General features: G+C 42.5%; 1 protein-coding gene across 1 annotated transcript in view; it reads left to right on the plus strand.

Annotated features, from left to right (window-relative positions):
• Nucleotides 1-15,247, plus strand: part of ARHGAP44 (Rho GTPase activating protein 44) — a 142,800-nt gene that overhangs the window by 60,680 nt on the left and 66,873 nt on the right. The window contains exons 2-3 of the mRNA XM_027131091.1: nucleotides 10,810-10,849; nucleotides 11,227-11,331. Coding sequence (XP_026986892.1) covers nucleotides 10,810-10,849; nucleotides 11,227-11,331 — 145 coding nt within the window. The remainder of the gene's footprint in view (nucleotides 1-10,809; nucleotides 10,850-11,226; nucleotides 11,332-15,247) is intronic.

Below are 15,247 nucleotides of genomic sequence, written 5' to 3' on the forward strand. Positions count from 1 at the left end.
TAAAATAATACATAAAAATGCATAAGAATATGATATAATTAACATTACTAATTTAAATATGAATAATCATGAATATATTATGTATAGTCTTATGCACATTATGCATTATTTTTAAAGTATATATTCTTACCTTAAACCAGCATAAAATTACTTGGAGGGCACGAGAAATACATATTTAAAGATTTAGTATAATAAGTATCAAGACATTTGAGATTTAAACATCGTATTTTCGAGAGGGAAGTACTAATTAACCGTGGGGCTCGGAAACGATGGATACTGTTGGAAAGACTCAGAGGAAGCAGTGAGGAATTGGTAGGGTTTGGATTAGAGATTAAAAAATAATGCCTGGATATTTTGGAATCAGCAAGAGTATTCCTGTTTTGGGACTAGGGAAAAAGTAACGTGGGAGAGAATCTAAAATCTTTGCAATACCTTTAAAACTCCTCTTAGAAATGTACTCATTTGGTTAACCTTCGCAATATTAAAATATGGTGTTTATAACTTGCTGTGTTCATAAATTTATCACAGGTGACATAAAATATTCCAGTTTACATTATTTTGTAATACAATCACTTTGTTTTTTAAAGACTTTGTTTTTAGAGCAGTTTTAGGTTTACAACAAAATTGAGAGAAAGGTACAGAGATTTCCCATAACCCCCCCACACACGGATATTCTCCCTAATTATCAACATCACTCACCAGAGTGTTACATTTGTTACCAAGGATGAACCTACACTGACACATCATAATCACCCAAAGTTCATAGTTTACCTCGGGTTCACTCTTGGTGCTGTCCATTCTGTGGATTTGGACAAATGTATATATAAACATAGGCATCGTTATAGTATCGCACGACATATTTTCACTGCCTTAACTGTTTTTTAAATTTATTTTTGTTTTTTAAATGTAGTAAAAATACAACATAAATTTACCATCTTAACCATTTTTATGTATGCAATTCAGTGGCATTAATCACATTCACATTTGTGTGCTACCATCACCACCATCCATCCATAGAATTCCTCACCTTGCAAAGCTGAAACTGTACCCATGAAACTAATTCCCCACCAGCCCCTGGTAACCACCTTTGCAATACATTTTACAATACTTATACTGTCTCTTGTATCAATAGAAGAAGTAGAATGTTCAACACAAGGGAAGAACAGAGGGCTGACAACACTTTGACATATACCTTAGCATATTTTTTTTGCTTCTGAGTATCCATATATGTATGTTTTTTATTGTGCATACTGGTTTATAGCTTGTTCCTTCTCGTTTAATTTATCAATACCTTTACATGTCAAATATATGTCATCATTTTTAATACTTACATGAAAGTCCATCCATTTAAACAATCCCTTTGGATTTGAGGGAAGATCTTTGGATTTTTTCCAATATATCCATGTACTGAAGGGCTGGAAACAAAAGATTAAGTATAAACGTAGACCTCCATAGGGCAATGCTCTGGTGACCTTTCTTACAGTTAAATCTTTATCTACATCCTCAGTTATTTCTTCAGGATGAGTTCCTCCATTTAAGTTACTTTGAGAAAGGTTTTCTATATTTTCAGGCTTTTAAAATATATTGCCAAATTGCCTTCAAGAAAGATCGTACCGGGCTTCCCTGGTGGCACAGTGGTTGAGAGTCCGCCTGCCGATGCAGGGGACACGGGTTCATGCCCCGGTCCGGGAAGATCCCACATGCCGTGGAGCGGCTGGGCCCGTGAGCCATGGCCGCTGAGCCTGCGCGTCCGGAGCCTGTGCTCCGCAACGGGAGAGGCCACAACAATGAGAGGCCCGCGTACCGCAAAAAAAAAAAAAAAAAGAAAGGAAGATAGTACCATTTCATGCTTCCACCAGCTGTGGTGAACACACCTATCTTCCATACCTTCAGCAACCTTGTCCCTTAAAAATCAAAATAATAGGGTGGATGTGGTTTTTAAAATAATCAAGTTGTAGAGAAGGACTTATAATGAAAAGGTATCAGCCGCCTTACCCTGATTCCTCTCCCAGCCCTGCTCTCTGGAGACAATTACTTTTAATGACTTCTGTATTCAATTCCTCTGTAATTTAGCTCCCCATCTTTAAATAATACGCTTGTCCTGTTGGTTCTCTCCCATATACCCACAAACACACAATTTACTTCCTGTTGGGGAGATGGGGTTTTGATTCTATTATACCACTTGCCTTCCCCTCCATACCTATTTTTTCAATAGTTGTTAACAAAGAGCATTTTACTTACGTTTAAACCTCTCTGCAGTTGCCACAGATGGTACAGTTTCTCTTGGCTGGCTTTAGTGAGCATTATTCACCTCTCTCTCTCAACTGTTTGCGTCTCCCTCTTTCTTTCCTTTCTTTCCCATTTTTCCTTTCTCTTTTTTCTCTTTCTCTTTTTCACATCTTGAAGATTGATAAAATTTACGTTCAGTCTCTCCTGTAATCATCATAATTATGTCTTCTGTGTTTTGTTCATGGGTTGATTCTAAAAGTTCAACAGTCAACTAAGTACTTCTTTTATAGCTACTTAAACGTTGTTCATTGCAGAGCCAAGTAATATGTCAATAATAGTTCATGCTCTGTGGTTCCAACGTAAAGATATCTACCCAGATAAAGGAGACTTTGCCTAGTGCCAAGGTTAAATAAATACTCTTTTCTTACATTCTACAGATGATTCAATCATGCATCACTTTACTTTGATTCGTATTTGTTTGTTTTTTGATTCATATTTGAATCCTATCTTTCTTGGGTACTTCTCCTGGAATTTCTTTGGGATTATCTTGTTTTTTTCTGTTGGGAGAATCATATGCCTTCATACCTTACTTACTTACTTACTTACTTACATAACTTACTCATTTCATCTATTATTTTGTTTGCTCTCTTCATCTTAGGGGCCACTGAGTTCCAATATGTATTTATTGCTCTCCGAGCCTCCTGCGGGTCTGACATCCTGGGATTTCCTCTTGGCTGGTCTCAGGTTTATTTCTGTCATTTCTTACTTGATTCAAGTTTTATCCTTATTTTTTCTGGAGTGCATCCTCAAGGGGTTTTCTCAGAAGGAGAGGTAACATCCTTTTCTATTTCTAAAAATGATCTTATTTTGCCTCTATACTTGACTGATAAGTTATCATAATTTTTTTTCTTTTTGGATTGAAATGAATTTTCACTCAGAACTTTGGAATTGCTCCATTATAGTCTAGCATCAATTATTGCTGATAAATTCTGCTGCTGGTCTGATTGTGGCAGCTTGACAGCTCCCTCCTCTTGGAAGGGGCCAGAATGTAGAGCGGGAGATGCCTGGGCATAGAACAGTGGGGACAGTTTGGAGGACCTTGAAGAGATAAATTCGTTGACTCAGTAGGATTTTCCAAAGCAGAGATTCTTAGATTTTATTCCATACACCAGTGTTTCTTAACACGCATTGGAGTCACCTGGAGGGCATCTTAAAACAGATTTTGGAGCTCACTCCCAGAATTTCTGACTCAGTAGGTCTGGTTGGGGCTGGAGAATTGACATTTCTAACAAGTTTGAAAGTGATGCTGTTGTTGCAGCTCCAGGACTATATTTTGGTATATTGCACTAAGGTGATGACTTAATTCAGAGTAACCTCATTTTCCTGTTTAAAAAAATGGGGATAATAACAGCTTCCAGGGTTTGTTTTAAGGAATGAGTGATTGTATTCACTATGTTTTTGTATTCCAGATGCTCGGGCATCTGAAGCCTCACTGACTTGGGAGAGACTGCCCCTCCGAGGCCGGGCTAATTCCTAGAAAGAGCAAACAGTTTGCCTGAAAGCACGTCTTTGATATGCAAACAACCAATTCTGAATCCATACCTCCACCCACCTCTTTTCAGGCTCCTGTAGTCTGGACAGTATCCTCCTGCCCCTAAATCACTCCAGGGCCAAGTGCTGGACTATTAGGGCCCTCCCCCACATAGCCCAGAGCCCACCAAAATTACTCAGATTATCCCACTTTAAACCTGCTCAGCTTCCTTGCTCTGTCAACCCATCCTTCTTGTGGAAACCACAGGAAAGACTGTTGCCCAAACTGTCCCCTAGCTCTCTCTGCCTCCTGACCTGCCCTGGTGTATCCCTGTGTGTCCCTGCATGGTGTGCCATGCCTCCTGATTCTGGGAACCTGTAAGCGTAAGTTTCTTCATGACAGTTCCACGTCTGCATGTCTTATCTACCTGACTGAAACAAATCTCAGGTACATTTTTAAACAGTGGCATAAAGCTTGTAAAGCGCTTAGCAGAGCACCTCTTTGTCATTAGGTAAAAGGGACATTTTAGGAAGAATATCTAAAGGCAGTGTGAATGATGAATGGGAAGATGCTAGAGACGGGGACATCCATGGGACCCAGCCTGAGAGTCTGCAAATAGAAAGAGAGCAACAGGTGCTGAAAATATTAGTGATAGACAAATTGAGAGCATTGGACAACTTCTTGGGTGTTGTAACTTGGTGACTTATTGTCTGAAATGTTTTGTAATGAGACTATTTCTGCGTTAAAGGCAGCCTCACTGTTTCCTTCCGTGACTTCTGTAATGACAGCTGAGAGTCCTCATTGTTTGGCTCTCAATCCAACCAAGTATCTTTCTGTGGTGAGGCCAGAACTCCAAGGTAGCAGTCTCCAAGATGTTCTGTAGTGAATATTACCTTCATCTTCATGTTTCCTAAACTACAGTCAGCACTCAGGGTGTAGTTGTTAACTGGTGTTATGTGAAATATATTTTTATAGATTTGGGAAACGACGAGTTAGCCAAAATTAAGCCATTTAAATTTCCTACGGGACTTCTCAGAGCGTTTACTATTTTAATGAAGCTCTGTTAATGGAGAATATAGCCTTCAGTGTTTGCTAACTTATTTGTCCACAGAACGTTTTTCTTCAGGGTGTCTAATGGGTCTATCTTTTCATGGAACACATTCTGGGAAATGCTGCTGTGACCTGACAAGCTAATGTATGACACCGCTGACAATCAAGATTTTTGTGGGTGGCAGTGATTGTTCTTCTAAAGCCCATCAGGAGAACAGTGCACAATTTTTAGATCCATTTGCCAAGGCTCTGTTTTGCTTTAGTCTATTGGTGTAAAAAATAAAATGAAAAGACATAACTTGTACCCAGATGTCACCTACACGGTGCCTATCATCCTGTAGAATGACTCATTCTCTGAAAATAGTAGTGTTCATTGTCTTGATAGTGAACAATGCTCTTTCATTTACAAAGATGAGGACCAAAATACCAGGCTTCCTAAAATTAGCGTCACTTGTTAGCCCACCTCCTTCCTCGGGTCAGTCTTTTTTATTTTATTTTATTTTTAAAATTTTTATTTAATTTTTATTTTTGGCTGCGTTGGGTCTTCGTTGCTGTGTGCGGGCTTTCTCTAGTTGTGGCGAGCAGGGGCTACTCTTCGTTGCAGTGTGCGGGCTTCTCATTGCGGTGGCTTCTCTTGTGTGGAGCACAGGCTCTAGGCGCACAGGCTTCAGTAGTTGTGGCACGCGAGCTCAGTAGTTGTGGCTCGCAAGCTCTAGAGTACAGGCTCAGTAGTTGTGGCGCACAGGCTTAGTTGCTCCGCAGCATGTGGGATCTTCCTGGACCAGGACTCGAACCCGTGTCCCCTGCATTGGCAGGCGGATGCTTAACCACTGCACCACCAGGGAAGCCCCGAAGCTTTTAATTTAGATGAAGTCTAATGTATCCCATTTTTTGTTTGTTTTGCGGATCACCCTTTTGATGTTGTTTCTAAGAACTCATCGCCTCACCGAAGGTCAAAGATATTTTCTCATGTTTTCTTCAAAAGTTTTATAGTCTCATGTTTTGTATTTAGGTCCGTGAGCCACTATGAGTGAATTTTTGTACATGATGTGAAGCATGGGTCAAAGTTCATAGTTTTGCATATGAATATCCAATTGTACCAGCACAATTTGTTAGAAAGACTCTTCTTCCTCCTTTGCATCTTTGTCAGAAATCAGTTGCTTACATCTGTCTAGGTCCATTTTCCTTATTCTGTCCCACTGATCTGTTTTTCTGCCCTTTTACTACCATATTTTTGTGTGTGTGTGTGAGTGTGGTACGCGGGCCTCTCACTGTTGTGGCCTCTCCCGTTGCAGCGGACGCGCAGGCTCAGCGGCCATGGCTCACGGGCCCAGCTGCTCCGCGGCATGTGGGATCTTCCTGGATCAGGGCACGAATCGGTGTCCCCTGCATCGGCAGGCGGACCCTCAACCACTGCGCCACCAGGGAAGCCCACTACCATATTCTTTTGATAACTTAGTTTTATAGTAAGTCTTAAAGCTGGGTAGTGAGTACTACAAATTTATTCTTTCTAAAAATTGTTTTAGGTTTTCTACTTCCTTTGCAGTTTCATGTGAATTTTAGAATCAGTTTGTATCTACAACAAATCCTGTTGAAATTTTGATTGGGATTGCATTTAATCATGACTAATTTTCTGAGTATTGACATCTTTATTAGGTTGAGTCTTCCAATCCACAGACACAGTATTTCTCCCTTTATTTAGATCTTTCTTTTATTATTTTGTGGTTTTCAACAGACACATTCTTTGTATATATTTATAAATTGATACCTAAGTATTTTTTTTAAAGCAGTTGTTAATAGTATTTTATTTTTAGTCTCAGTATTAATGTATTCATTACTAGTGTATAGAAGTAAAATTTATTTTTGTATGTTTACCTTATGTCCTGCAACCTTGCTGAACTCATTTATTAGCTCTAGGAATTTTTTTTTTTTTAGTAGATTCCTTGGCATTTTCTACAGAGACAAGCATGTCATCTGGAAATAGGGACATTTTTATTTGTTCCTTTCGTATCTATATGTTTTTTATTTCCTTTTCTTGCCTTATTGCACTGATTCAAACTTCCAGCACTATGCTGAATGAATGTTGAGTACGGACATACTTGTCTTGATCCCAGGCTTAGGGCGGAAAGCATCTAGTCTTTCACCATTAAGCATAATGTTAATGACAGAGTTGGTTTTTTTTTTTTTTTCGCAGATTTATTTATCAATTTGAGGAAATTCTCTTCTATCTCTTCTGTGTGTTCTGAGAGTTTTCACCAAGAATGGGTGTTGAATTTTGTCAAATGCTCTTTCTACATCGATTAATATGATCATGTGGTTTTTCTTCTTTGATCTATTAATATGGTAAATTACATTGATTGATTAAAAAACCCCTGGAATAGTATCCCTGGACTAAACCTAGGTTGGTCATGGTGAAAAATTCTTTTTATAGGTTGTTGAATTATATTTGGTAATATTTTGTTAAGGATTTTTGCATCTATATCATGAGGAATATTGGTCTATAGTTAGCTTTCTTTATTACTGTTCTTTGTCTGGTTTTGGTATCAAAGGAATGCTAGCTTCATAAAATGAACTGGGAAGTGTTTCCTCCTCTTCTGTATTCTGGAAGAGATTATGTAGAATTGGGGCTAATTCTTCTTTAAACATTTGGTAAAATTCTCTTGTGAAGTCTTTTGGGTCTGAATATTTTTTTGAGACTTTTAATAGTACAGGTTCAATTTCTTAACAGTTACAGGGCTATTTCAATTATTTGTTTCCTATTGAGTGTATTGTAATTTACGGTTTTTAAGTACAGTAGTCCATTTCATGTAAATTGTCAAATGTACATACGTGTATTAGTTGTTCAAAGACGTTCTTTTGAAATCTACAGGATTTTGTAGTGATACTTCCTCTTTCCTATTCTTGGTTATTTTTCCTTCTTTTCAGTTGTGCTAGAGGTTTTTTCAGTTGTATTTATCTTCTCAAAGAACCAGCTCTTTGTCTCATTACTTTTCTCCATTATTATTTTTGTTTTAAATTTATTATGCCCTTTGTACTTGCTTTCCTTCTGCTTGCTTTGGGCTTATTCTTGGTCTTCTTTTTATAGGTTGCCACAGTAGGAGCTAAGATTCTCATTTGCACGTGTTTCTCTTTTCTAATATATGATTTTAGTGCTATAAAATTTCCTCCCAGCACTGCTTTGGCTATATCCACCATTTTGATATATTGCATTTTCATTTTCAGTTCATTTTTTTTCCCCCTTGAGACTTCCTCTGTTCTATGGATTATTTAGAAGCATTTGGTACTTTCCTGGTTGTCCAGTGGTAAAGAATCTGCCTGACAATGCAGGGGATGTGGGTTCAGTCCCTGGTCAGGGAACTGAGATCTCACATGCCGTGCGGCAACGAAGCCTATGTGCACCACGACTACTGAGCTTGCGTGCCTCAACTAGAGGAGAGAAAACCTGTGTGCCACAACTAGAGAGAAGCCCGAGAGCCTCAATGAAAGATCCCACGTGCCTCAACGAAGATCCTGCATGCTGCAACTAAGACCCGGCGCAGCCAAAAATAAATTAAATGAATAAATAAATAATAAAATAGAAGCATGCTGTTTGGTGTCCGAGTGTTTGGATATTTTCTTCTTATCTTTCTGTTAGTGATAAGAGAATACACTGTATATGATTTCAGTTCTTTCAAATTAGTTATTTTAGGGAATTCCCTGGCGGTCCAGTGGCTAGGACTCTGCGTTTCCACTGCAGGGGGCACGGGTTTGATCTCTGGTTGGGGAACTGAGATCCTGCAAGCCACGCAATGCGGCAAAAAACCACCACCAACAACAACATCAAATTAGTTATTTTATGGACCCAGATGTTGCCCATCTTGGTATATGTACTGGAAAAGAATGTGTATACTGCTGATGTTGATTGGAATGTTCTATAAATGTCAAGTAAATTCTGTTGGTTAATTGAATTGTTGTGTTCTTACTTCTTCTTGCTGATTTGTTTTTTATCTAGCTGGTCTGTCAGTTGTTGAGAGAGGGGATGTTGAAGTCTTTATGTGGATTTGTCTGTTTTTCCTTTCAGTTCTGTCAGTTTTTGCTTCACATATTTTTGCAGCTTTGTTTAGTGCATACACATTTAAGATTGCTACATCTTCTTGGTGGATTGATCCTTTTATCATTATATTATGCTCCTCTATGTTTCTGGTCGTTTTCTTTATTCTGAATCTACTTTCTCTAACATTAATATAGCCACTTTTGCTTTCTTTTGATAAGTGTTTGCATGATATCTTTTCCTACCCTTTTACCTTCAGCCTGCCTATGTCGTATTTGAAGTGAGATTCATGTTTTCAATTCACTCTGTCAATCTATCTTTTAATTGGCATATTTAGGCCATTTACATTTAATATAATTATGACTATGTTAAGGCTTAAGTCTGCCATTTAATTTTTTGTTTTATGTTTGTTCTTTCTGTTTTTTATTGTTTTGTGTTCTTTTTAAAAATCAATTAATTAAATTTATTTATTTATTTTTGGCTGTGTTGGGTCTTTGTTGCTGCGTGCGGGCTTTCTCTAGTTGTGGTGAGCGGGGGCTACTCTCCATTGTGGTGCACAGGTTTCTCATTGCGGTGGCTTCTCGTTGCGGAGCATGGGCTCTAGGCACGTGGGCTTCAGTAGTTGTAGCACGCGAGCTTCAGTAGTTCTGGCTGGCGGGCTCTAGAGTGCAGGCTCAGTAGTTGTGGCACACAGGCTTAGTTGCTCCACGGCATGTGGAATCTTCCCAGACCAGGGATCGAACCCGTGTCCCCTGCATTGGCAGGCGGATTCTTAACCACTGCGCCACCCTGGGAAGTCCCTTGTGTTCTTTTTCTTTCCTTTCTGTGGGTTAGTTTATATTTTGATTTATCTGTTGTGTTTTTGAGTGTATCTCTTTGTGCTTTGCTCCAAGAAGATTTGCATTCTCCTCTGATGTGAGACAGGGGTTGCTGACAGGTTGGGACACTCCAGCGGGCATCCAAGTTCTTTCCCTGAATGTGTTAACCCCTGGTTCCAGCCCCTCACTTTCTGGGTGGGGTGGGGGGGCTCACAGTGGTGACCGGATCTCAGTGGTGGCATTTGCATTTGTCAGCAGGACTCAGTGCTGTCTCCGTGTTCGCTGTTGATCTCTGCTCAGATTTTCAAGCTACTTTTGCTTGTTTGGGGGAGACCAAGGGGGATGGGTGGGGGAACCTACTTAATTCTGTTACTTGGAAAAAAATAATCTGGAGACAGAAGAAGTGTGTTTGTTGTGCTTCATCCAGTTTCCATGCTGTAGCAGCAGACTCCTCAGACCATCTTGTTTACCATGTTTTTGCTGGAATGCTGGTTCCTTGAGGTTCCAATAAATTCCAGTACTGTCTATGTTCTCTCTTGTTAGAAATAGCTGCTGTTGATGCAAACTTGTGTATATAGGATGGATAAAGAACAAGGTCCTACTGTATAGCACAGGGAACTATCTATGTTCAATATCCTGGGATAAACCATAATGGAAAAGAAGATGAAGAAGCATATATTGAATATATATGTAGAACTGAGTCACTTTGCTGTACAGCAGGAATTAACAACATTGTAAATCAACTATACTTCAATAAAATTTTTTAAAAATAGCTGCTATAGGGCTTCCCTGGTGGCGCAGTGGTTGAGAGTCCGCCTGACGATGCAGGGGACGCGGGTTCGTGCCCTGGTCCAGGAACGTCCCACGTGCCGCGGAGCGGCTGGGCCCGTGAGCCATGGCTGCTGAGCCTGCGCGTCCGGAGCCTGTGCTCCGCAATGGGAGAGGCCACAACAGTGAGAGGTGCACGTACTGCAAAAAAAAAAAAAAAAAAAAAAAAAAAACAACATAGCTGCTATTAATGTCTCTGTTTTTCTAATCTCTCTATAAGTGGGGAAAAAATGGAGAGTAATTATGAGACTATATTCCTAGTTTTTTTTTGTTTGTTTGTTTGAGGTTTTTTTGACCGATATGTCTCTCCATTTTCTCTTTAGGGCAGAGAAGACTGAAGTTCTGAGCGAAGACCTTCTTCAGGTAAGGTTGTCGCTGGCCTGTAGCTCATAGGTGCCAAAGACACGTATTCCCTTTCACAGCCGAGCCCTTCCCGATGCTGTTCAAGCTGCTCCACTGCTGCTCATCTGGTCTATTTAGAGACACAGCTTTTATCCTTTATGGTAGCCCCTTGCCCTGTGGACACCGGTCCGGGTGAGGTTTCTCAGGAGACATTTGAAGGCGTTTGATTGCATGGTTAGCAGAGAGTCCCTGCGTCTGTGATTCCCCTCCTTTTCTCCTGCATTGGATGTTGTCTCTGCAGAAACCTGAGTCAGTCTTGTCCCTTGATTGTCCAGACCCTGTGACCCCACTTCTGACCTCCCCTCACCCAGAAGCCCCACCCACTGCTCTGTCCACAGGTGGAGAAGCGGCTGGAGCTGGTGAAGCAGGTCTCCCACAGCACACACAAGAAGCTCACGGCATGTCTGCAGGGCCAGCAAGGGGCGGAGGCCGACAAGCGCTCGGTAAGTGCCCTCCCAGCCCTGGGGGATGTGAAACTTGCCTGCTGACGGACCAGGCGGTGTCTGAGAATTGTCTTGTGGTGTGGCAGTGCCTCGCACCTCGCCGTGCCCTTTAACCTGCCTGAAGCATCCCCTACCCTCACCAGGCAAGATCTGGTCCCCATCCTTGTCTTCCCCAGACAGGGGCAACGCCTGAGGAGAGCAGGGGCGTGCTGAGATCCCACCGTTAGGGAGGCCGTCACCTTTCTCTTACCCCAGCTGTTTGTTCATAGCTTCCATTTGCCTCCGTAGTATCTTAAGATCACATGCAAGATAATTACAGGGCTTCGCTGGTGGCGCAGTGGTTGAGAGTCCACCTGCTGATGCAGGGGACACGGGTTCGTGCCCCGGTCCCGGAAGATCCCACATGCCGCGGAGCGGCTGAGCCCGTGAGCCATGGCCGCTGAGCCTGCGCGTAAGATAATTACACTGTGGTTTTGGAGGTTACAGGTCTATAAAGTCCTATCTATAAAGGCTCTTATGAAAATTGTTTTTGCTGTAATGAAGCAATAAAGAGAACCTGCTACGTGGAAGTGCTCCAGGGTCTTTCTCTAGAAGGGCATTAGTACTAAAGACCCTGCATCGTGTGACTTCACCGAATGAGTCCTTGGGGTGAACAGTCGTGAAGATTCTCTTCCCTTTGACCCCTCCACCCCCCGCAAGTCCACCAGAGATGAAAAGCTATTCTTAGCTGTGCGCTTGGCTTTGTTACAGGGGAGATGCAATCTGGGGGGTTTCTTTCCTCCTTGAGTTTATGATCGACGTGTTTGGTGTCTGTTTGATTTTCTCTGGCCTGGAGTTCTTGTTCACTTCTTTTCCCAGTGGTCGCCCCGAGCCCCCCAGGTTCTACTGGTCTCGCTTGTCTAAGTGATCATGGCATGTGCTCTGATCCTTCCACCATCTCACGCTGCAGGACCAGAACGGCTCCGCTTGCTCTATCAATCATTCCATTTTCTCTTCCCAGCCCTGGTTTCTTCTTTCTTAATATTCCCAGCAGGAATCACTCACGTGTGGTAGAAATTAAATGTTTACAGCTTTGGAAAGTGTCTGTGGAAATAATTCTGTGTCTATCAGGACTTTCAGCAAGGGGAGCCTGACAGTCTAAAGGCAGAGTTTGCAATACTGCTTTCGACATGAAACCCTTTCATCAAGCAAACACGTATATGGGACTCCAGAAGCTGGTCCATGCGTGGGGCCTGTAGCCAGGCCTGCCTGTGACCCACTTCCGTCCTTTTGTTCCAGAAAGCACTGTTTTTAAAACAAGCGGTCAAGGGACTTCGCTGGCGGTCCAGTGGTTAAGACTCCGCGCTTCCACTGCAGGGCGTACAGCTTTGGTCCCTGGTCGGGGAACCAAGATCCCGCATGTCTCTCGGCCAAAGATAAAGTAAAATAAAATAACTGGCCAACAGGAATGTATATTTTGGTATCGAGAGTAGCATCTGACTGTCGGCACCAGAGTCTTGAAACTGACCTTTGGTGTTGGTAGGTTGATGACTGCTAGCTTTATTTCTCGAGGATAAGGTCAAGTTCCCCAGATTTATAAGCTTTTAATTGGATCGGGGGTCTTGCGAATTATATAGGAGGCTTTTGGCTCTCCAGGTTTTCTAAAATCTCATGAATCGATAGCAAACTTGCGATATGGCAAGGCCGACAGGTCAGAGGACGATTGGCCCTGAGAAGGCAGCTGGTTACTCACGCTTCCCCAGAGGAGGGGGCACGCGGGCCGCGTGGGGAGCACCGGGATGTCAGGAGGCGCAGGCCACACTGGTGCAGTGATTACCGTATGAACTGGACAGCTCTTCAGTGGACCTGGAAGAAGTCTGCAGCAGAAATAAGCTCAGGCATGTACAGATCAGTGATTTCCCTGCACAGATGCCAGGTGCTTGATTTTGTCCATGATTTCTTTTTTTTTTTTTCAGATTTTTTTGATGTGGACCATTTTTAAAGTCTTTATTGAATACGTTACACTATTGCTTCTGTTTTACGTTTTGGTGTTTTGGGCCGTGAGGCACTTGGGATCCTAGCTCCCTGACCAGGGATCAAACCCCCTACGTTGGAAGGCGAAGTCTTAACCACTGGACTGCCAGGGAAGTCCCTGCCCATGATTTCTTGAGCTGAGCAGTCTTTCCTTATTCTCATCTGACTGAATAAATGATCAAACTGAAAAGAAATTCAAAGTGACCTTTAAGGACAAGCTAACGGTGACAGCACTGACACTGTTAAAAGTGCTTTTAGGTTAGGGTGCGCGATGTGTGGATTTTCCAGAGACGGGAAGGCGTTCGGCATTTTTGAGCAACGTGAAGGTGGCCCGAGTGACTAGAGGTTAGGGAATGACAAGGAGAGGGTGTGAGATGGGATGGCAGGGCACCCGGTCTCACCATGGCCAGCGTCGGGGCTTTCCCCCCGAGATCCGTGGGAGGCCAGCGTGTTATTCAGAAGTAACGTGATGAGATTTGTTGGTGATTGTGTGATGAATGGATAAAGGGGGTGGGGCTATGGGGGAAGTCAGGATCCATTTAGACAGGTAGGGGCGCAGTCAAGGTGGGATGCGATGGGGTCAGTGAAGATGGAGAGGGGTCGGAGATGTGATGGATGTTGGACGTAGGGTACCAGGACTTGGCAATCGAATGGATGTGGAGGTACGAGGAAGGGAGAGGGGTTTCCAGGTCCCTGGCTTGAGGACTTGTTGAATCCATGGGAGTTCATGAGATCACCCAGGGAGAAAATACAGGTGAGAAGACAAGGGGCCTTGAATCAAGACCCCCCAGGAACTATAGCATTGGAAGCTCTAACAGGAGGAGGACCTAGCAGGGAAGGGTTGGTACTGTTAATCCACCCACTTGCTCAGGTCTGCATCCCAGGCATCATCCTTTATGCTTACTTTTCACTCTTTCCCCGCGTGCATTTCAGGAAGTCCTGCTGGCTCTTCCTCCAAAGGAGCTCCATTTGCTTTAACGTGCGTCAGCCCGGTCCACGCAACAGTCATCTGTTGCCTGAACACAGCAGTGTTCCCTTCGGGGTCTCTGCTCTCCACTCCGACCGCCGCCCCCCCAGCCCCTTCATCATCTGGTCTCTACAACTGCCTGAGTGAGTGTTTAAAATGAAATCAGATGCTTCAGTCCCACCAAAGGATTCCCACTGTAGCACAAAATCCCAGCCTCTTAGCTTGGCCCTTGGTCCCTAATGATACATCTTCCACCTGCATCTCTGAGCTCAGCTCTCGCCACCGCCCACCGTCCTCCTCTGCCCCCATCATCATCCTCCAACTGCACTGACCTGTGATTGAACTTGCCTTGTTCATATCCATGCGGAGCCTTCATGTGGGATCTACCCTCCACGTGGAATATTCTTACCCGGCATTTCAGGCCAGCAACTTCCTTTTATTTTATTTTAATTTTATTTAAGTATAGTTGATTTACGATGTATTGATTTCTGCCGTACAGCAGAGTGATTCAGTTATACACGTATATACATTCTTCTTCATATTCTTTTCCATTATGGTTTATCACAGGATATTGGATATAGTTCCCTGTGCTCTACAGTAGGACCTTGTTGTTTATCCATCCTGTATATAATAGTTTGCATCTGCTAACCCCAACCTCCCAGTCCATCCCTCCCACTTGGCAACCACAAGTCTGTTCCCTGTGTGAATCTGTTTCTGTTTCGTAGATAAGTTCATTTGTGTCCTATCTTAGATTCCACGTGTAAGTGATATCATATGGTATTTGTCTTTCTCTGTCTGACTTACTTCACTTAGTATGACAATATCTAGGTCCATCCGTGTTGCTGGAAATGGCATGATTTCCTTCTTTTTATGGCTGCATAGTATTCCAGTGTGTGTGTGTGTGTGTGTGTGTGTGTGTGTGTGTGTGTGTGTGTG

The sequence above is a fragment of the Aethalodelphis obliquidens genome, unplaced genomic scaffold (assembly GCF_003676395.1).
Source record: "Aethalodelphis obliquidens isolate GAN/ISIS:26980383/991018 unplaced genomic scaffold, ASM367639v1 scaffold38, whole genome shotgun sequence".
In the NCBI taxonomy this organism is placed as follows: domain Eukaryota; kingdom Metazoa; phylum Chordata; class Mammalia; order Artiodactyla; family Delphinidae; genus Aethalodelphis; species Aethalodelphis obliquidens.